Source organism: Melospiza melodia, chromosome 21, assembly GCF_035770615.1.
Source record: "Melospiza melodia melodia isolate bMelMel2 chromosome 21, bMelMel2.pri, whole genome shotgun sequence".
NCBI classification, from domain to species: domain Eukaryota; kingdom Metazoa; phylum Chordata; class Aves; order Passeriformes; family Passerellidae; genus Melospiza; species Melospiza melodia.
Genome location: NC_086214.1, coordinates 12,052,007 through 12,074,519, shown reverse-complemented (window position 1 = coordinate 12,074,519; position 22,513 = coordinate 12,052,007). Strand labels below are relative to the sequence as shown.

Below are 22,513 nucleotides of genomic sequence, written 5' to 3'. Positions count from 1 at the left end.
CCCCTCACATGAACACTTGGAGCTTCACTAGGAGTGTCATATTTGATTTCTTTAATTTCTACCTAAAATAGTAATTAATCTGACAGCTTTCCTAATGATATTTATTGCAGGTATACCCCAGTAATGAGTAAGAGCAGCAGACTCATCCAAAGGCAATTCAACCAGCACAGTGGGGTGGGACAGATCAGTCTCCATCTCCCATTTCTGAGGGGATTTTGGAATAAAACCGACACAGCCACATCCCTGAAAGCAGCAGCAAAACAACTGCTTGGACAGGAGAAAAGAGAATTACATTCCTATTTGTCAAATTTTCATTTAATATGTGGTCATTTCAACCACATTAATGAGCTTCTGTAGTGTCCAAGTGTCCAAAACAGCTTGTGATAAATACAAAGATTTTTTTAAATTTTTTGTTTGGTTGCAGAAAAAACCTTCAGCAAAATCCTCTCTGTGGTTTTTTTATTCATCTGGAAAAGTGAAATCACTTAAAAATGGGCAACAAGAGCCCAGCACACACCCCCTGCCTCAGGGAGCTGCTCCAGCCCTGCCCTGTCGAGAAACAGGAGTGGAACCAGCAGACTTGAAACCCTCAGAGAGCTTCCCCAGGCAGGGTGATGCTGAACTCTAACACCAACTTCTCTTCTTTTTGGTTTCATACTAAATAATCAGTGTCTGATCCAACTACACTTCCTCCACCTTCACACTTTCATATCCAAACTCATAATCCTATCTGAAACCGCTTTCAAATCTTTGTAAAAAATGTTTACTATATTCAAAGAATCTCTATCCTAGAAAAAACTTTTTAAAATTCAATTACTAAATAGTTTAATTAAACTTTAACCCTAAAGTTTATACTCATAACTACTATTCTTTAAAACCTCATTTTAAAAAGTGTTTAAAAATTTCACGAATTCAAATTTAAACTATAACCAAACTCTATCCAAATAAGACAGCTCCAAGTTATGAACTTGTTCTCAGAGATGAGATTCCAGCCATCCCTGAGTGTCCCTTTGCTCAGTGCTGCTGGAGCTGGGAGGGAAGAGCAGCTCAGGGCTGGTGACTGCACAGGGCACAGCTGAGGGGTTCCTGCTCCCACAGCTGAGGTGTTAACAGATCCCATAGAATAGAGGTATTTTAATGAGTTTATCTGTTTAGGAGTCACATATTACAGTTCTGAGTGTTCACTCTGTCTCATTCTGATTTCCCTGCTCAGCACCACACCAGTGCCCATTATGAACGTTCAGGACTTTCCTTTAAAATTCAAGTCTACAATGCCACGGAATTTTTATTTTAATATAACCTTACACAAGGAGAAAAAGGCCAGCAGAGCAAGAGGCAGGAAGGCAGGGCTGCTGGAGGAGCTGTCCTCACAGCCCAACACCTACCAGGAATCCCAGCCTCCCTCCTGGCTGCGCCACCACTGCTATTGTTGGGAGAGCAAGCACAGAAAATCTCCCTTCTGGAAGCACAGGCTTGCAAACAGGACTGGGAAAAATCCAGATGGGATCAGCTGCACATGAAAGGAACAGCTCCATGTGCACATCCTTCACAGGGACAGGCAGGGACACAGGGGGGTCCTGCAGCTCACCCAGGCACAGCCAGGGCAAGGAGTCACCTCCACTCCAAGGGCACTGCCTGCTCCACTGCCACACAAATTCCTTGGAACTGAAGATTTCCAGCAAGAAAAATCAACCTGACTGAAATGTGCAGCTGTAAAACACAGGGAACAACTCTCTGGAGTGGCTGGCCAAGCCTCAAAGTGCAGGGTGAGAGAAATGATGATCCAAAGCACACTGGTGGCAAACTTCACATCCCCAGGACAGCAAATGACCTCAGATCACACAGGCACAGGAATTCCTTCCCAGGACACCAAATTACTCAGATCACACAGGCACAGGAATTCCTTCCCAGGACACCAAATTACTCAGATCACACAGGCACAGGAATTCCTTCCCAGGACACCAAATTACCTCAGATCACACAGGCACAGGAATTCCTTCCCAGGTTTCTGAACCTTAATGCAAAGGACAGTCCCAAAGACAGCAGAGTGACATGGGATGAAAGACAAAACTTCAGCTTCAAAACTGATTCTTCAGATCTGTGCATCAATACTCACTAACACAAAAGGGGCTGTTTGGGATTTAGTTGGGTTTTTAATTAAGTCAGCCACATCTACAAAAAATTATAAACTTTGTAAAGGTTTGGCTGATTAAATGGATCCTAAGGAATGAAAACCATGCAGAAGTTGTATTAAGGTTTAGTTTTTGTTAGTTTTAGAGCAGCTGGCTGGTAGGAGATGTATCAGCACCCCAGGTGCAACACTCAGAGCTTTTTCCAGGCTGGCTGCAGCTCCTTGTGTGTGGGGTTTGCTGCAGGGTCACGCTGAACTTTGGCCATGACAGAAATGTTCATTTTGCTCAGGAGTGTTTGGGGCTACAGAGGCAGCACACAGCACCCATGGCAGGGTTTGGTTCTCTCCCACAGCCTGAACTGAGCCCTCTAAGAGCCCAACTTTGCTGAGAGCAGAGAGGATCCCAATCCTGGACATTCCTGGGAGGGATGGGCCAAATTTGCCACGAGAGCACACATCTGTTCACCATTCCCCACTTCATTCCAGAAAAGCCAGGGCTCAGAGCATCACATGGCACTGAGCTATCTGGTAGGAAATACTGACATTTCTCAACAATAAAATATTTTACACAGATCTGTCAAAGCTATTTACATATTTCTCCTGTAGTTCTGGGTTACATATGATGAAATTGTGTGAGTAAGCACACAATTCCTTCAGTTATTTTCATCAAGCACGCTGACATTCTGACCTTCTTCAAAAAAGAATCAGAGCCTCCAAATTAAACAAACACTGCTATTTTATTTTAAAAGCTTTCATCAGCTTTTCCAGCTGCTCTAGAGAGCTTTATAGAATTACTCCAAGAGAATCCAGGACATAACCAATGCTAGTTTTAAATGGCAATTTGGTCAACCAGTTCCTCAAAGGAGGAAAGCCCAGACTGTGCCAACCCAATATTGGCCAAAATAGTTAAAAGTAAACTCCTTCCTCTTGATTTATAGCAGAAAAAATGGATGGACAAGGACACCCCAGAGAGGAAACATTTGCCCTGACCAGGGTGGAGAAAGAAATGCCTGGAACTAAAGGACAAGTTTATACATAAATTAAAAGCAGCAGTTCACAACTACTAATAGAAACACACACAAACATGTGCTTCTGCTTCTTTTGCTCCAAAACAGCTTCTCAATTTCTTTCAAGTTTAAATTTATTGCAGAAGATGCCAACAATGGCCAACTCCACACCCAACAAGCAAAGCCACTGATCTCAAAATTTCCTGCATGCAAGATTTAACACATCCATAGACACATACACGCACATTAAAAAAAAAAAAAAAAAAAAAGCCACACAAAAATCCCATCATCTAAGCTTTAAATTACTTTGGATTTTAAAAGCTGATTTGGGAACAGCGATTAAACTTGTTCCAGCTAACCTAGTTTTTATTCATTTCATTATTTATTGCTAGGCAACATAGACCGTGTCAAACCACGTTAGAACCATGAGAAGAAGTCCTTCCAATTTAGATCAAAAACTCTCTCCTCCCCCCCAGCATGGAGGCCACATGGATCCTTTCACCAGCAGCATTCCCAGACAGCAGAACCATCCTGGTTCTGACCAGGAGCTGACATTCCAAACTCTCAGCATCTCCCATGGGATGCCATTTAGCCAAAGCTCAGCTGGGAGCTCTCCATGAGGAGTCTTTGGTGTCAGCAAGCACAACCAGCTCCTGTCACCTGCAGGGCCAGGGCAGGTGCACCTTCATAAGGTCCTTCATTCAGGACCCTAAAAAAAGGTACCTTCATTTAGGACCTTAAAGACAAGGTATCTTCATTCAGGACCTTAAAGGTAAGATACCTTCATTCAGGTCCTTAAAGATGAGATACCTTCCTTCAGGACCTTGAAAAAGATGAGATACATTCATTCAGGACCTTAAAAAATATGAGATACCTTCATTCAGGACCTTAAATATGAGTTACCTTCATTCAGGACCTTAAATATGAGTTACCTTCATGCAGGTCCTTAAAGGTAAGACACCTTCATGCAGAACCATAAAGATGAGACACCTTCATTCAGGTATATTTTTCTTCCTACCTTCATTCAGGCATCTTTTTCTTCCTCTCTGGAAAACTCTACCTTCTTTCCCAACACCCATTGTCCATGGTTTGGACGTGGGTACCAGAAGGGATTCTGAAGTCATGGGTACAGCACAGAGGAGATTATTTACCATGTTTAGCATTACTTCCTTTCATCTTAAGAAACTTCTGAAGAACTCCAAAAAAGCCGCAAAATAAGAAAGAGCAGAGACCCAGGCTCCAGAATAAATCACCCACAGGAGCCTCTTCGTCAAACCTTTCTTCTAGCACAAAGAACGAACCCTCCAGCTTCTCCAAGAGAGCACAGTGAAGGCTCCTACCTCTTGTTGATGGGCTTCTCATCCTTCTCGTAGGGCTTGACGAACCAGCGGCCGATGCGCACGAAGTTCCGGTTCATGAGGCAGCGCTCCAGCAGGTTGTGCACGGCCTTGAAGAGCAGCGTGCGGCACTCGTAGGACAGCCCGTTCTCCCACACCCCATCCTCCTCCTCTGCAAGGCACAGGGGAAACAGAAATCACCTTTTATCCCATCCTGTCATGGCACACACGTCACAACAGCCTCTTCTATCCCACAGGGCTTTCGGAGATATTCGCGGCACGACCAAAGGCAGCCTGTGGTGCTCAGATAACTCTGCTCGCTTTGGGATGGAGCTGCTAAAAGTGATCAGCTGGAAAAATATCTCATCCCCCACAGGGAGAGAAGATTCAACAGTTGTTTGTACACAAAGGAAACAAGTGGCAGCAGCGTGTTGTGTATTGCAGGCTGCAGGAGCGCTGTGGGATCTGTCTGTGAGGTGTTTTGGGGAGTCTGGGTTACTCATCCTGCAGGATTGGTGACAATTAGGCTTAAAAATAAGTTTATCAAAACCAGACTTTATATATCCTGGTGTCTTTGAGTGGCATTGACTGAAAAAAGCCAGGAATAAAAGTCAGCAATCAACTGACCCTCAATGATAATGAAAAATGCTCAGATTCAGAATTTTGGTCAGAGCAACCTGATTCTCCTCACAAGACTCAAAACTGCCATTTTTCTTTTAAATTCAACATTAAAAATGAAGATATTTAAGCAGCCTGGCCCTGCTTTCTGATGTACAGAGAGAAAAATCAGCAAGACCATGCCCAGCTCCTGCCAATGGGATTCTGCAGTCAAACACTGACACCTTCTGTGCCCACAATCAAACACAGGCACACAAGCCAAGGTGATTTGCCAAATAGAAAAGTGAGATTTGTGACAAGGAGCTGCAACTTCTTGCACCACTGTGGCTCTTGCTCAGTGTGTGAACAGGGTCTAGAGGCCCTCAAAGCACAAGCACAGCTCCAAAGAGCTGCACTGGCACTGCATTCCCTCACCCAGGTAAAACAAGGCTCATCTGGGAGTCCCTGGGTGTCTCCCAGGACATATCTGATATCATTCATCCCCAGCAACACTAACAGGAGGATAATAATAATATTATAATATAATGAAGCCTGAGATACTGCCCTTAAATCCCTGGCACTCATATCTTGCCTTTCTGGCTCTAATTCCTGGTATTTTGTGGTTCACATCCACCCCTCAGGATGTGCTCTGCTCTCCTTGGACTAACCCAGCAGAGTTACTCTGCAGATGCCATTGCTCTGTACTCCAGGCAGCAGAGAGAGGAGAAGCTGGGCTGACATAGATAAGGAGACATTTTTACTCCAGGCTCTGGATAGTCATGGAACAATTCAGGTCAGGGGGGACCTGTGGAGGTCGTTGCTCCAAGCTCCCACAGAGCCCAGGTGGGAACAGGTTCTCCTCTGTCCCAGCACATCCCCAGGGGCTGGAGCCAGCTCTGAGCAGCTCTGTGCCTGCTCCCCTCTCCCTCACACACAATTTTGCTTCCCCTGCTTTGCTCCATGGTCAGAAAACCTCACAACACAGGCAAATCCTTGCATTTAAACCTCCCTTGGAAATAAACCCCTTCACCTTTCTCTGGAAGCCACTTACAAGCTTAAAAGGTTGCAATATTATTAACTAAAGTCTTGATATCCTTAAATTAGAGAGCTTCTAGAAAGCCACACACCTCAGAGTTTTAGCTAGGAAAAACCTTACAGATTATTACAATAAATAATATTTATGACAGAGATGTCAGAGAAGGGAATTTCAATACTACTGGAACCAAAACATGGTGAGCATGTTTGTATTTTGGTATATTCCACACAGGAAAAAGTTCATTTCCACACAAGGCCGGTATTGTGAGTGAAAGAAAGTCACTCCCAGGAACTCTGAGGGACAGAATAAGAGTAAACAAACCTGCCCATCATTTACAAGAGAGGAGGTGTGCATCATTACAGATGAATCACTCCACGAAATAATTTTCTGGGAAAGACAAGGCAAAACAAGGAGCAGCATTTCCCAAAGCAGAGACCTCACCACAAAGTTTCCCACCCCACCACCCTACTCCAGCGCTGGAGCGGAGCAAAAAGTTGTTTTTAAAAAACTGTAAAGCTACAAGATAACACAGTAACTCACTGCAGCAACATCACACACGGCTCTGGTAACAAAAAGCAACAAAAGTCCAAAGTCAAAGGGTGTGAGGTGGCCGTGCCAAGCTCGGGGGGTGCTCCCCAGCCCTGGGGTGCCCAGCACTGCCCTGGCCCAGCAGAGCAAACATTAACTCCTGGGCAGGCTCACCGTGGACTTTAGCTGCACAATAAACTCCTCACCATCTCAAAGGTTACACTCTTGGTTTGTACACATCCAGGAGCTTCCAGAAGACTGAATGGAAGGAGCTAATTCCAGTTTATATGACTAATTTTGTTTTGGCATATTACAGATTTCATAGGATTCAGGAAATCTCTGGGTTGGAAGAGACCTTTAAGATCATTGAGTCCAACCCAGCACTTCACTGAGAGCCAAATCCAGGCTTGTTTTAAACCCACCCAGGGATGGGGACTCCACCGCCTCCTCAGGCAGCCATTCCAGAATTTATCACCCTCCCTGCAAGAAACTTTTTCCCAATATCCAGCCTAAATTTCCCTTGGTGCAGCCTGAGGCTGTGTCCTGTGGTTCTGCCAGTGCTGCCTGGTGTGGCAATGCCATGGATGATTGTAGGGATACTGAAATAACACAAATCTTGTGTTTTGGTGCTCACACAAAGGAGATGTTTCCATTCTCTGTAGCCAGGTGCTCCATTCAGGATGGATGAAGCTCCATTCAGGACCACCAAGCTATGATCAAGTTTCCAAGCAAGGACTTGCCCCAGGATGTAATTCCTGAATGCTCTCCTCCCTCAGGTTATTGCAGAACCAGAGAGCTCTCAGCTGAGTGTGTTATGTGGAGAAAGTGCAAGGTCTGAGATGGAAAGCACAATTAAAACTCCAATTTTTGCTCACCAGACCACTGCTCTGAGTGAGGCTCACCTTGCCACAGAAAGGGAAGGTAGAAGAAGCTGTCAGCTCAAGAAACCCTCACTTCAGAACATTATTCAAATTCATGCAAAAAAGCCAGCAGTAAGTGTTCTCTGACTTTCTGAAGTCTATTTAGTCCTTCCCCTCCCCCTGTTTTAGTGGTGGAGAGAAGCAAACATGACATCTGCTCACATCTGCCAACTATTTTTCTTCTTAATTCAAATTGTTGTTTCTCGACATGAGAAAACCCCTCCCACTTAATAGAAATTGTGCACAGCAAACCATTCATTACAGGAGGGGGAGAGGAAGAGGCACTTTGGTCCTCTCCTTTTTCTTAAACAATGAATCCAAATGTTCCATCTGATAATGCTAACAAACCAAAAGAAGTTGCTGACTCGTTTTTCCAAAGGTGCTAAGCCACAATTTCACTTTGGACAAGTGTTATCCACAGAAGAGCTCTGGCAAGCTGAAGGTTACAAGTGCTTCATTTCTGATGAGTTCTCTCAGCTGTCCACAGCACTCAGCTCTTCCCCAGCACACTTATTTTTATGTCAATCCATTAAACAATTTATGCTCATATCCCACTGCTCCCTCTCTCTTTATATCAAATATTAGACAGAGTTTTCCTCAAATGAAGCTAAAAATGATCAGGGAATGAGGAATTCATGGAAACAATGGCCAGGAAAAAGCAATTTGCATACTACACATAAACAAACTTTATCAGTCAGCACCTTCTCAATGTTACCAATTTTATTGGAGGCCTTCAGAAGTTTTATGTTCTCCTTTCAATTCTTCCCACAGCTCACCTGAACCAGCAAAGTTCATTTTACTGATTGTGCCATTCTGTTTGTGTGGTGTAAAGAGTAAAGAAAAAATTTGGAGCACCCTCCAAATACAAAACTCCTGTAAATTTAGTGAATTCTGAATAAGGAGTATCTTTAAATATTAAAATATAATTTATGTCAGGTTTTTAAAGCATATTGTTTTTCATAGATATTTAGTAAAATTTACTAATCAAGGATTTCTAAGAAGTAATACATATATGGAGATAAATCTATATTGCACAGATAAATATACAGCCTTCAAAATGATATTTTTGTCAAGACCTAAAACATGAATTTCCCTCCTTCCTTTAGCACACAGCACACCAGTAAACACCAGTTCTTCCACAGGCTGAGTGTTTATCACACCATTAACAATATCTCCCTAATGCTCAATGAATTCTAAAATAAACTGTGCAAAGAAACAAAGCCTCCACTTTGGAGTACAGTTCCCCCCAATTATTTCAATTACACAGGGGAAAAATCCATTCTTTCATATCAGGAGTGAGACTTTTCTTTTGGAAGCATTTCTCACCTCACAGGCTCCTTTATATGACTGTGCCAGTTATAAAAACACTGACACACACCTGATTTATACAATTAAACTTCCTATATAAACCCCAGATTCCAAGGGAAGTAAATAAACAGAGTCATGTGCACAATATTGTAATGATATGACAAACACTTGGAGTAGAAGTTTTCCATTTAAAACCCCAGATTTTTGAATTAAAATACTTTAAACTGCTCAAAGCAAGAATTACCCAGCAAAGCTACTGAAATTCTGTTTTGAGGGCCTGAAACAAGTGAGAAGCAAAGAAAAAAAGGAAAACAATACAATTTTAAAATACCAGTGTAAGAATCTGAGTAAGACAGCTGAAGTTTGTTGCTCTTAGAGTGGTGTCTGTTATCTACACTCACTGAACAGGATCTGAATCCCAGACTCTGGGCACCCAAACTGTCCAAAATGCCACAGTGAGAACACTCAGCTCCACTCCAGGTTGCTTTTTGTGCTGCTTGGCCTTTACCAGTGTCACACACAGGGGTTTTATGCTCTCTGCCCAGCAGAATCTTCCCTAAATCCTGACAATTCAAAGCAGAACCTCTCTGTAAGAGTGTAGCCATGGCAGTTTGCAAGGATAACAAGGTAACTGCTCTCCCTCTCCATTTGAAGGTGTAAATTTGGCTACAAGCCACAAGAAAAACTGAAAAACTTCCCAGCTAAAGGATCCCATGCCCTCCACCACACTGGGTAATTCCACACTCAGGTAGATGTGGCAGTGCAAGTGAAATATTTCAGTGTTCTGTAAGTGTTCAGTAAGTGAAATATTTCAGTGTTCTGCTGTACCCAGGTGGTTTTGCACGTGCCATTGTACACACAACCAACACGAGCCCGTGCCAAACCCTCATTCCCTGCCTGTGACAAAGCATTTTCACCTGGCTCCACTGATGTTTCACGTGCATGGTGGTCAGGGAAAGATGGGGAGGGAAAGTTAAATCTTTGTCACCTTTGAGCTCACAGCCAGACACAGAAGTTTGATAAAACTGCCTCAGTAATTTTTGCATAATGCTTATCAGCACTTTTGCTTAAGTGGCTACATCTCTAACATGGAGGACTGAGGAAATGCTGAAGCATCAATGCAGCAGGAACACTTGGAAAGCCTCTGCTGCCTGCCTCAGAACACACAGATCCTGCCCAGCCTCGGGGCTGCAGCTCACCCTGCTCTCACCAGGTGCACAATGGTGTAAAAGCATCCTTTCCCCTTTTTGTTGGGTTTTTGTTGGTATTTTTTGTGGGAGTTAAATGATCTTAGGGAGCAATTGTTATTTTAAAAAGGCATCACTGGCTGAACTCTTTCCCAAGCTGCCTTTGCCAACTCCTTGCAGCTGGCAGGGTTTGCAGCCCCTTGGAATGGGAACTGGCTCATCCTCTGCTTTCCATTGTCCTGGAGCAGTGAGACACTCAGTGCTGACATCAGCACAACCTCACTGCATTTTTGGGGACAGGGATTTGATCTAGAATGCACATGCACTGAAAACCACACAGCACATATCAGACTGTGCTGCCATGACTGTTTTTACCAGACAAACACCAGGATTCTCCCCAGCTCTCCTCCAGCCACCATTATTTTTATACATTTCCCCCTCACAGAAGCACGAGCAAGATTGTTCAGCAAACAAAAACTGATTATCTTGATATATGACAGACAACTCTTTAATTTTTAAAGTAAATTAGCCAAATTTAATAGACACCAGAATGAAAAAGATACATCTTGCAGCTCACCATTTAAGAGATGCAATTTGAAGGTCAAAGCCATATAGCACCATTCCCCTATCCCAGCATTAATCAAATTGTAACCATTTCCTTGGGACTATGTCTTGTACATAATTCATACCCCACTGTTCTCAGGTTTAAAATCATCTACTGCCAATTTAAAAGAAAATAATCCAAGAGCAGAAGTAGCCACATGAAAATAAGAGAGAACCTTTCTAATAAAATAACTGCTGATCAGAGCTGTGAGAGACCATTGCCTGCTGAAATTGGAAGAGATGTCCTACTTTAGGGTTTGAGTTGCAAGAATTACTATAATCAAGCCTCACTGTCAGAACAAAAACATAACCTTTGAGGTTGTTAGAGGCTAAAATAACATTTCACTAACTTCTGTCTGCCTCTAGCTACGTTGGGAAAGAAACAGAGCTCTGGTTTTTGGCTGTATGTACAGTAAGTAGGTTCCTAGGGAAGGGAAAAAAATAAATGATTGAGTGAAGTCAATATTCCTGATCAATCAGCATCTCTGAACAAGTCTCCTTTTGACATGCCCCGAGGCAACAACAATCCCTGACCATCAACAAGACACTTATCCAAGGCTTGCAGTGAGAACCCTGACACAGCCACGAGCAGGATTCAAACGTGACTCCAGGGCACAGAGTGAACTTGCAGAATGTGCAGCTGAACACAGAGATAGCATTTATTTCTTCAATCTGATATGCAAAGATGTACATTCCCAACCCTGCATCCCCTGCTGAAGGCATCTTGGGAAGGGGACAAAAGGGAAGCTGACATATTTCAAATCCCCCAGGGCTGATAACCAAGATGTGTTCCAGTCACTGAACACCCATTGTTCACTGAAACTGCACATCACCAAAAATTCAGAAACTGTCAAAATACCAACCTGTCCTGAGCAGGCAGAGTTTCAGAGCAAAGGGAGCAGAATCAGGAGTTATTAATGTGGCTCTGGCAGATTTCTAACCAGGGGTCTCTCAAGGGCCACTTCTCCAGGAGAAATCTGTCCAAAGACACTGAGGGACAAAATGCTCCCACATTCCTCCCTGTCCTCATCCTGCAGGACAATCCTTCACCCATCCAGCAGCAAACTTCCAAATGAGGCAGCACCTCAGCCTCCAGCAGCAAACAATTTCCAATCAATTTTGCAGGTAACAAGCCTGTGCTAAGAAGTCATTTATCATTCCCATTGAAAATGTAACAAGCAGTCATTGGGAGAACAAGGCAGTGTGAATTACCAGGAGAAATTGTCCACCGATGAAAAAATCCATTAGGCTACGACAAAGGTCAGATAACATTGTTTGGGTTCAGCCATAATTCTCTCTTCTATGAGATCCACGTGAAGATTTTGTGTAACAGCAAAGAGAAGAAGTGCAGCTGTGGGCACCCCTCAGCTGTGATGCACAGGAGGATCTATCCCAGCTCCTGGCACCAGAGCCTCACACACAAATTCTCTTTTTCATTCCAGGAGGACAAAACCTCTGCAGTGTCAGACACAGCTGCAGGTGACAGCCTGAGGAGCAGCAGCATTGCACACAACACGTGTGGAACAGCTCTGGGGAAGCACAGGCACCCACAGGTGACCTGAACCAAGAAAATACCCAAAGACATGGCTGGGAGACTCTAATCCTGCACTATCTCTGCCTTATACCCTAAGAGAGGTTAAGAGTTGGTAATTCCCTGGGATGATACCTGCTTATCTACCTGTGCAAAAGGGGAATGCTGGACAAGCACAAACAAGGGGCTGAGCTGGAACTGCAGCTACAAACCACTGCTGTTGCCAAATGTCCCTCTGTGATAAATCACCAGCAGACAGATTCAAGAAGTGGCAAAGAAAGTTGCTCAAACAAATAATTTTAGTGGTTAGGCAGCACAAAATTGCACTTTCCAAATGGCTTAAATTTCACTGGATTTCCCACTCTAAATTTGTTTGTCTCAATTTAATCCCACAGCACACAAAATTCACACAGGTCCTTCCACACAAGTGCTGGTCTTGGCTCAGGGCAGGCCCAGGCCAAAACCACCCAGCACTGGGTCCAAGTTACATCTCAGGCACACAAAGGATGTTCCCTGCAGGTCACAACTGAGGTTATTTATAGGTCATAATAAGGAAGCCTCCAATGCACTAAAATACCAAGCAAACTCCAGTGTAAGTGCCATTTAAAATGCAAAGTTTGTAGTTCCAGGACAGACAGGAATAGGAGCAACAGCCCAATCTTTGAAGTCAACTATTCAAAGAAATAAACATCATTTCAGTGCGTCAATTGTTTTTCAGATCACAGTATTTTTGTATGAAAATTCCACACATTATTAAATTGTTTCAAGTCAACTTCCTCAGTGGCACTTTAAACTCCTGTTTGTTCTCCAGCTTATCCACACACACACACACACACACACAGAGGCAGCATTAACAATTTCTGGTTACCAGGTCACCAAACCTTGGGCTCATTTTACACTTCAGTAATCTGAATGCTGTACATTATTTGAAAGGAAATTAGAGTGATGTGTTTGTTGGGTTTTTTTTTTTCCCTCGAATTAGTTGAGTCTCACCTTTAGACTCACCCAATTTAAATATCTAACTTCGTCACCTTGCTGATAAGCAGCTGGAACCATCTACGTGGGGAATTGAGCTCAACAAGCAAACAGTTCCAAAGGAAGGTGCCAAATTTGAAGTACAACATTATTGAGAAATACAAATATTGTCAGTCTTTCAAAAGGCTGGGTTTGAAAGCAGGTTCAGGGCACCAGGAAAAGTGGGGGAGAGGAATCATAAAAACTAAAAGGTTTACAGATTTTGCATGGAAACAGCTGGTTAGCTCCTGGTGCCTCCTTCTGAGGGCTTCTCACTGATGGTGTGAATTCCAACCAAAACAACTCCAAAAAGCTCAAGAGCTGCCCAGACCTCTACACTTCTTATTACATAATAAAATGAGCTTTACTATTTGAATTTGAAAATTCTAATTGCCCAAACAAAAGGGATCTTATCAAAACATGTTTAAGACATCACTTGTGAATCACAGGCACAGCTTTCAGCACAGCTTTCTCATGAAGAAGCTGCCAAAACTCATAGGCTTGTGTTTTGTTTCTTTCAAGGGAACAAGTGGGGACCAAAAATCCAAAAATCCCTTGTTTCTGAAAAATCCAGCAGTCCAAGGGGGAGAGCAGATAGTTGCAGTAATTTGGTGAGGGTTACACCAACAAATTCATCTTTTCTGGAGATAACGCTCCACCTGGCGCAGGTGTCGGAAACGAGCCCTGAGTAGCAGCGAGCTAAGAATGTACAGCTCCTTCCAGTGACCAGAGAACCCACAGATCCTTCCAGTGACCAGAGGAAGGTGCCAGCAAGCTCCTACCTGAGAGATCATGATGGATCAGGTCAGCAAAGTTGGGGTCATCCCCCCACCAGAATATCCAGAGCTCCCGGCGGCCGGGCCGCTGGTCGCGGCGCCAGACGCTGAGCACGTCGGCCTTGAGGCAGCGGCTGAAGCTGCTCAGGATGGGATCCTCCTCCGTCACCGGGAACAGGATGGGGGCAGACGTTGGGCCCTGCCACACGTAACGCTTCCATTTAATGCCAGTCAGATCAGCCTGCAGGGAGAAAAGGGCTGTCAGCGTGCGGGCACATCCGCAGCGAGCGCATCCGCACGCGGGGAAAGGGGTGCGAGAAAGGGATCCCCCGGGGTTTCGTGGAACTGTGTTGGTTGGTTGGTTCTGTGTGTGCTTTAGGATCCCTGGGTGTTCCCAGTTTAATAACTGCAGGAAAGCAAGAGCTGTTTGTTTTCACTGCAGCTTTAAGGGTACACAGAGAAAAAGCGGATTTGATTTAAAGTAAAAGAGTGAAAGACGAGTGAGTAATGTTATTATTCACAGACTGACACAGTCCAATCTCCTAAACACTTGCCTTAGCAAAGAACATCTTTCTTTTTGCTTACTTATGCATACACTGCCTTTTCCATCCAAGATTACTCCATGGAAATAGGTGATACAGTAAATCACACGTTCTTCCAGCCATCTACCACTTGGGAAAATTTCACAAGTTTCTCCATGGCAAAAAAATTCTGTCTCTCCCCCCGGGAAATCTCTCGTCTTCACTGATTTTACCAAGAGCTATCATACTTTTCATTCCTCACACCACATTTCAATGATTTAAATCCTCGTTTTATCATTCAATTATATGTTAGACCTGCAACCACGCTGATAATGATCCACTAAACCCCTTCCTAGGCAAAAATTAATTTGGCTTTACACAGGGAAAGAGCTACTACCGTGTGTAACAGGAAGCACACAATTCCTGGATTATCTCCACCACAACACCAAGTTTTAGCACTCAGTTTTTTCACTCCAGCACAGGCACCTTAAGGCAGGTAGGGGAGGCATTGCCCCGGGTTCTCTTTGGGAAGGCAGAGCCAGGCAGGCTGGCATTTGCTAAGAAGTTACTATTTTTTGTCTTCCCAATATGACAACACACAAAAGATTACTGCAACATTTAAACCTAACATGGCAGCCTCCCCACCTTCAGCAGGAGAGCAATTTAGATGAAAGGTTGTCTGCAACAGTTGCTACTTCAGAAAGACTTTCAGATTTAAAATTGTACTATTAATCTGGAGCTGCAGGCCTGATGCAGGCTGCAGACACAGTCAGGCCGCCCGGATTCCCCTCCATCCAAAAATATGAGTGCCACAGATTGGCACAGGATTGTTGTAACAATCTCTAGGATCATAAATATCAGGCAGACAGCTAAGATTAGCTCATTTGCATTAAAAGCTGATGAAACAGCTCAGCACAGACACCAAAAAATTGCATCACAGTCCAGTTATATCGAATTTACTCTTGGAGCTACCAAAATTCAACAATATGAACCATTTGATATTTGGGTTTAAAAAAAAGACTACAAAATGGTGCACATCAAAACACAAGACAGGCAGGGCATCACCAGAATAAAAACAAGCAGGGAAAGGGATCCGTGTAAAAGCGAGGAAGAAGGGGAGGATTCGCCTGGGATGTCACGAGTGAGGAGGGAAAAGAGAAAGTTCCCCGAGATGTGGGGCCGGGAGCAGCAGCAGCAGCTCCGAGAAACACCAGGCTCAGAGGCAGGGGCAGGGGAGAAAGGAGGAAAAGTTGGAAGGCACGGAAAGGGAAGGAAAAGGCGAGTTCCAGGGAGGCTGCTATCCAGGAAGAAAGCGGAGGGAGGGGCGAGGCGAGACTGACAGCGATGGAGGGGAACCAGAGGGGCATGGGAGAGTTGGCTGCTCCAGGCAGGGCCTACTCCGAGGGCTCATCCAGCAGAAGCTCCGCTAAAAATGGCTGCTTTGCTTCCACTGCCCCTTCCCCCTCCCCCGGAGCTCCCAGCCCTTCCCTCGGTGGCCCCGGGCGGCTGCGAGCCGGGGGCCGACACTCACCAGGCAGAAGAGGTTGGAATGGCAATCCTCCAGGCTGGCCCCGTTCGGCACGAAGCAGGAACTCATCCTCACAGCCACAACCCACACGCCATTATCCCACAGCCTCCGACAAGAAAGAAAGAGACAGACAGAGAGAGAGAGAGAGAGAGGGAGAGGGAGAGAGGGAGAGACAGACAGCGAGAGGGAAAGGGGGAGGGGGGCTCTGCACACGCACAAATAATAATACAATTAAATAAGGGATTTACAGACACACGCACGCGAAATAGTGGCAGGGGGAATAACCCGCGAGGAGAGACAGAGAGGTGTGGGAGAGAGGGGGGGGGGAAATATATTTTAAAAAATATAAAATAAAAAATTAAAGAGGAACTCAGAACGTTTTCTCGTCTTCTGGAGCTCAATCGGGGGTGTAAAGCCGCCGTGGAAGGGGAGAACAGAAAGAGGGAGGTGGTAAGTAATCCAACGACGGGAGATTAAGATCAAAATCCTCCCTGTTCCTCTTGTCTTCTCGTTCGCATAAGGAGGGGAGGGAGAGGAGGTAAGGTGAAGGGGTAATTGATCCAACAAGAGAATAAAAATGGGGTAATTAATCCAGGGGGCTAGGGGTAAAAATCAGTTGACATCCCTCCTTCCTCTCTTCTCAGATGCCAAGCAAGAGAAGCAGGAAAAAATAAATAATCCAGCGGGGGCAATTAATCCAGAACCCCCCCTCCTCTTCCTCCTGTTCCTTTAGTCATCAGATGAGAAAGGGGCAAATTGTGGAATGACTGGGAAGGATTGGCCGTGGGAGAGAGAAAAATCCAGGCTCGTCTCTTCGGAGTCCGAGGGCAACAGGGTGTGGGGGGGTCAGATTCTTCTCCCCTGCTCCAAAAATATTCCAAATAAATTAAAATTTAAAATCATAAAAACAAACTTCAGGGGCCAGAAGCAAGGCCAGTCTGAAGAATTCGTAAAGGCAGAGCAAGAAAAATTTCCTGGGGTGTACCCCAAAAAAACATCTGCGGGGGCAGGGGAGGGGGGAAGGTATTCCTTGAGAGAGAAAGGCCGCAAAAGTCTCCTTAGCAGCCCAGCGGGGGATTAAATTCCCGTGTGGAAACCCCCCCTCCCCAAAACGAAATACTCTTCGCAGCGAGGGCGAAACCAAAATATCCTCCGCTGGGTAAAAATTCCTTCCGTGGGGAAAGGAGGGAGGGGGAGAAGGGTGGAAGGAGGAAATTGCGGGTGACCCTCGAAGTCTCTTCGGGGAAGGATGGAGGAGTCTCCGGGAGGCCGATCCCCAGCCTTTTCGGGGGAGGAGGAGGACGCGGTAAATCGCAGAGTGTCTTCGGGGAGCCTGGTCCTCCCCAGCTGTCCTCGGGGGCCGGGGGACCCCGCAAAGTCTCTTCGGGGGAAGCGGAGCCCTCACGGCGGGCAGGGGGACACGACCCCCGCCGGAGCCCGGGGGGCGGCGAGGCGGGGAGGGACCAGCTCAGCTGCGAGGCCGGTCTTTAAAAATAAAGGGGAAAAAAAAGAAAGAAAGAAAAAAAAAAACAAAAAAAAAAAAACCAAACAAACAACAAAACAGGGGAAGGAAAAAAAAAAAAAAAAAAAAGCGCGAGGGGGGGGAATATAAAAAACGATCGTCTTCGGCCGGAGCGGTCTGTGCCGGGGGGGCGGGGGAGCCCCGAGACCGCTCGCTCTCCTCAGGTGCGGGTCCCCGCGGGGGAGGTGGGCGGAGGGCCCCCTCCCCGAGGCTCCTGGGCAGGGCGGGGAGGCGGCGGCCGAGCCCCGGGCTCTGCTCAGCCCGAAGGGGTCGGAGCCCCGCAATTCCCGGCGCCGCCGACACACAGGGACGCGGCGGCCGCCGCCGCTGCTGCCGCTGGCGGAGTCGGTGCCGCGAAGCCCCCGCCGGCGCGTCGCCTCCCCTCAGCGGTGCCTCTGTCGGCGGCTGCCCGGCCGCGGCATCCTGTGGCGGCGGGAGCCTCAGCGCGGGTCCCCCATGGCCGGAGCGGGAGCGGATCCGGCTCCCGGGTAATTCCGAGACCCTTTTTCTTTAATGGCGGCCACAGGGACGGCGGTCGGGGCCCCCCTGCCGCGCTCCCATTGGCCGCCGCGCCGTCACGTGGGCGCGCACCGCCATGGCCGCCGGCGCCGCTGGGGGAAGGCGGGTGCGGCGGCGGCGCGCGGCCGCCAGGGGCGTCCGGGGCGCTGCGGAGCCCCCGCCTTGCTCGTTGGGCCGGCGCCATCTAGCGGCTGGGCCTGGAGGCGGCGCGGCGGCGGGGCCGCGGGTTCGAGTCCCGCTCCCGCTGGGCCCGCGGCCCCCGGGATGGTGGGGATGGCTCGGGGTGGAAGGAGCGCGGTGGGACAGCCAGGAGCACAGGATCATGTCTGGGACATTGCCACGAGAGAGGCTCCGCAATCTCTCTGGGTAAAGCGCCCCTTGGATAAGTTCTTCCCCATGTTCAGGTGGAGCTCCCTGGGCATCAGTTCGTGCCCGCTGTGCCATGTCCCAGCAGCACGCGGCAGAGCCTGGCGCGTCTTTTGGCAACCCCATTTCGATATTTACACCGTTCCCTAATCCCTGCTGGGGCTCCCATCTATTCCAGGGCTGATCCCGGTGTGGGCCATAAGGGCTGGACTCGGCGATCCCTGTGGAAATCCTGGGATTCTGTGCCCAGCCCGGGGCACCTCTGGTCAGCCCGGGCCAAAGTCCGGGCACAGAGTGTGCCCCAGCTCAGGAACACTCGCCTTGGCTCCCCTGCCACAGCTTCCACCCCTTGGCAGAGCATTCCCGAGATCTGCACAGAGCAAATTCCAGAGTGAGGATCTCGGAGCCTTTTTGAAAAGATAGGCAAGAATTGTGAAAGCTGACTTTAATATTTAATGCAAGCATTAATGCTCTCACTAGTCCCACAGACAGCCTCTCTGCCAAAGCAGAGCCCAACTCCAAACCCATTTTTTTCCATCCATGCCCGGATCCATATTGTGCAGTTCAAGAGGATGAAGTAGGTGGCTTCTCTGTTACTACATGCACAGATTTGCAGAAGGACTGTGAGATTATTCAGAATTAAGATGCTACAGTGACAGTGAAAGCTATTTTTAAGAGATGTTTGGAAAGTGTATGCATCTTACTAATCCTCTCATATTACACATTCATTTTCTAGGCAATGCCTTGCATGTAAAACAGAAAATTTTAAATTACTATATGCAGAATTTTTACTGCAGCGTTCGAGTGAAAACACAAACCAGTGTAAAGCACCTAAAGTAAAAGAAAGCCCTGAATGTCTCAGCTAACCTGACATTCACATTAAAATATGATATGTTCATGCAACAGCAGCACGTTGATCACAACTATGCAACACGATGATGTTTCAAAGGCCCTGCAAATTATTTCAGGACTCCTGAACAAGACGAGCGACAACCTTCTGCAAATGTCTTGATAGAGTAGGAGGAAAGAAGGACACTCTATAAATAAACTTATATGATAAGTTAAAAAAAAGAAGTGAGGCTAGATATATTCACCAAGAGAAACTTTGAAGATTTACTCACACTGAGCCTATTTTTGTATGCCAGTGTAGGCAAGCAAGATTCTTCTTTTCATCTAAATAGAAGCGGAGTATTTTTAAACGCAGGAGATTCATTCCCTCAGTGCTCATGGCAGCACGGCAGCTGGGGCCGGAGCCGGGATGCGGGGGGAGGGCTCCGGGGGAAGCAAACCCCTTTCCAAGGGGAACAGATGGTTCTCCCCGGGCTGGCTGCAGCCCAGGGCTGCCAGGAGCATTCCTGGGTGCCCAGGGCCAGCCCCGGCCCCTCGGGAGTCCCTGGGCACCCCGATGGCCCTGGGGAGAGGCTCTCGAGTCACTCCTCCCCTCGGAGAAATGTGAAAGACATCGGGGAAAGCAGGATTCGGCATTAAGCACATGAAAGCTGGTTTGGGTTTGTCACTAAGAGGGAAGAGAATCCCTTGGTAAAAGGGATTTGGTAGATTTGGATGTCCAGGACAATGGCTCTTGCAAGACTGGACTGATTTCAGGATAATTTTCCCATTTCTTTTCCCTCAAAGAGCACAGCTCAGTGTCTGGAAGACAGGATTAGTGTCTAACACTGGGGTTGGTGTGGCTGCACCTCCAGCTTTGAGGACCTCAGCCCACCTCTCTACACAAAGCATTTTGGGATCCAGTTCATCAGTCCTGACACATCCATCACAACAAATCCTTCTGTAGGACCCCAGCACAAGTGCAGAGCATCCAGTAAACCTAAACCCAGGACAAGGAGCTGATAAAATATCCACCAAAGAGGGAAGAAAGCTAACACTTCAATTGGGGAATTTTGAACTCCAGTTCCTCCTGGCTCAGAACCTTGCAGCTTTCCCAATTCCATGTACAGAGCAGCAAGACACAATGGAGAGCAATCCCGTCCACGGCTGGTGAATTCTGCACCTGAGACACTGCTGCCCTTTGTACTCTTTGGGAAATAAAACAGAGAGGAGGCAGATTAAAAAAGCATTGAGGAAAAAATGCTGTTGAAAATGTGCTTTGTTTTGTAGATAGGTTCTTATAGAGTTCTCATCTCTGCAACTTCCAGAAGTGCATTAAGCTGCATAATTAGCATCTGTCACATGAAGCTTTTTCCTTCCCTCTTCCTCTCCCTAGAGGGAACCTGCATAAAGAAATTCTAATATAAATTTTAGTATCTACTCTGCACAGTGCAATCATATTAGGAAAGCTACAGGCAAGTCAGTTTGTGCTCAGTCTAAGGCTTATCTTTGTGTAATAGAAACTTCACCAATTTTTTTAAAATGTTGCTGATCCAATTTAAAAATTAACCAGTCTCTTGGAAAGACACCAGGGGTGGGGAGAGATGGTCCCCATTGCATCAGATTTAAACCAGTGGAATTGCCAGGATTTAAATTGTCAGGTATTAAATCCCTACAATTTCACATGGAAACTTCCAGCCAAAAGGAGTAAGGGCTGGGTGATTTCCTCTTCTAGTCAAAGCATTTATTTTGAAAGGAATATTTATATTTTTAAAACATCTAAACAAAGCAGGAGTTCATGTTGCTTTGTCCTTCACATCAAGAGATTCTCCACTGCTGAATGTAAAAGTCAATGGATTACAGCATCTCCTGGTGAATCTCTGCAGGCAAAAGAAGATGCTGCCTTTTAGAAATGAAGATGAAATAGAAATAAATGCAGCTTAACAATAGCAACATGACAAACAACTCTATTATTCAGCCTCTGATTTCCATTCAGACTCCTCATTTTTTTGAAGCATTTCTTTTCTACTTAATTATTCCAAGAAAATTGAGATTATAGGATTGAACATACTGCCAACAACCTGAGGTATGGAGTGCAGAGTGAGTGCTTAAACTTCAGCTGCAGAGGTGGTAATTATTGTAATTGGTGCATGTGAAGCAAATATATCAAGTAGTGTAGAGTTCAAACTCGTGCCAGTCAGTCTCCAGTTGGCACCAACATTTCTGTCAGGAGGATACAGAGGTCTCAGCAGGACTTATTACTGGCAACTCTTCAACAGTTCTCTTCTCCAAATGGTTTCAAGGGGATTTGGGTGGGAAGAAAGATAATTTTTAACAAATTAAACTACCTACAAATGGCGAGCTGCCCAGAGCCACCTAGTCTGCCTTAGTCACTACTACCAAACCATTTTAAAAAAGCAGATTAAAAATATCACTGCTGGCAAAATTGCCTACCTGGCTTTAACAACTTCATCAGATCCCTGCAAAATTACCCAAACATGTGCAGTGCACCATGCTACAAGTGAGTGTAAAATATGTCCAGAGTAAAAGGTAGAGCAGAATATTCAGTGTGTGTTTCTCAGAAAAGAACCTCAAGTTACCAGAATCCAAATATCCCTATAAGGACATGTCCTATAGTTAAAAAAAAAAAAATTAAAATCAGTTCTTAATTGAAATTTAGAAGGATTAGGAGGAATGGTGATTTCCCATTAGTATTTATCTCCCAGCATTTGGAAGGTGCAAATCAGAGCTCAGCTCTGCACTCTGAGCTCTCCCAGGAGCCTCTGCCCTGTGCCAGATTGATGTCCAGCTGCTTTGTTTAGACCTTGCTAAAATGCCTCTTTCTAATGGTGGATTTGTCATTTCTAGCAGAGGCCTCCAAGAGAAGATTTGAGTTTAATGCACAGCAATAAAAAGAAGAATATGAGAATTCTTGCTCTCTTTAGTGTCAGCTTTGGTTAAGACATATGAATGCACATGAATAGTCTTGTCAGAATCTCTGGGGCTACTGACATTCAAGATCTAACATATTATTACTTCTGACCAGAACATTAGCTGCTGTGCAGGAAGGAGAAGGGAAAGAGAAGAAAGGGATAAAGACAGGACCACTCCCTAATCAGACAGAAATTGTTATGGATTTCTCTGGCTGGAAATCTCTGAACAGAACTTTTCTGCTGTGAAAATACAATGCTCACCTTCTCCAACCTGATTGTAGAGCCTCTTTAAAATCTGCAGCAGGAAAAACAAAAACCAGC

General features: G+C 45.8%; 1 protein-coding gene across 2 annotated transcripts in view; it reads right to left on the bottom strand.

Annotated features, from left to right (window-relative positions):
- Nucleotides 1–17,490, bottom strand: part of MED13 (mediator complex subunit 13) — a 57,070-nt gene extending 39,580 nt beyond the window's left edge. The window contains exons 1-3 of one of the 2 annotated variants that reach the window (XM_063174104.1): nucleotides 16,028–17,490; nucleotides 13,982–14,216; nucleotides 4,479–4,647 (exon numbers count right to left, since the gene is read on the bottom strand). In XM_063174104.1, coding sequence (XP_063030174.1) covers nucleotides 4,479–4,647; nucleotides 13,982–14,216; nucleotides 16,028–16,093 — 470 coding nt within the window. In that variant the 5' untranslated portion in view covers nucleotides 16,094–17,490. The remainder of the gene's footprint in view (nucleotides 1–4,478; nucleotides 4,648–13,981; nucleotides 14,217–16,027) is intronic. The other variant, XM_063174105.1, reaches the window with a different exon arrangement.
- Nucleotides 17,491–22,513: the final 5,023 nt, after the last annotated feature.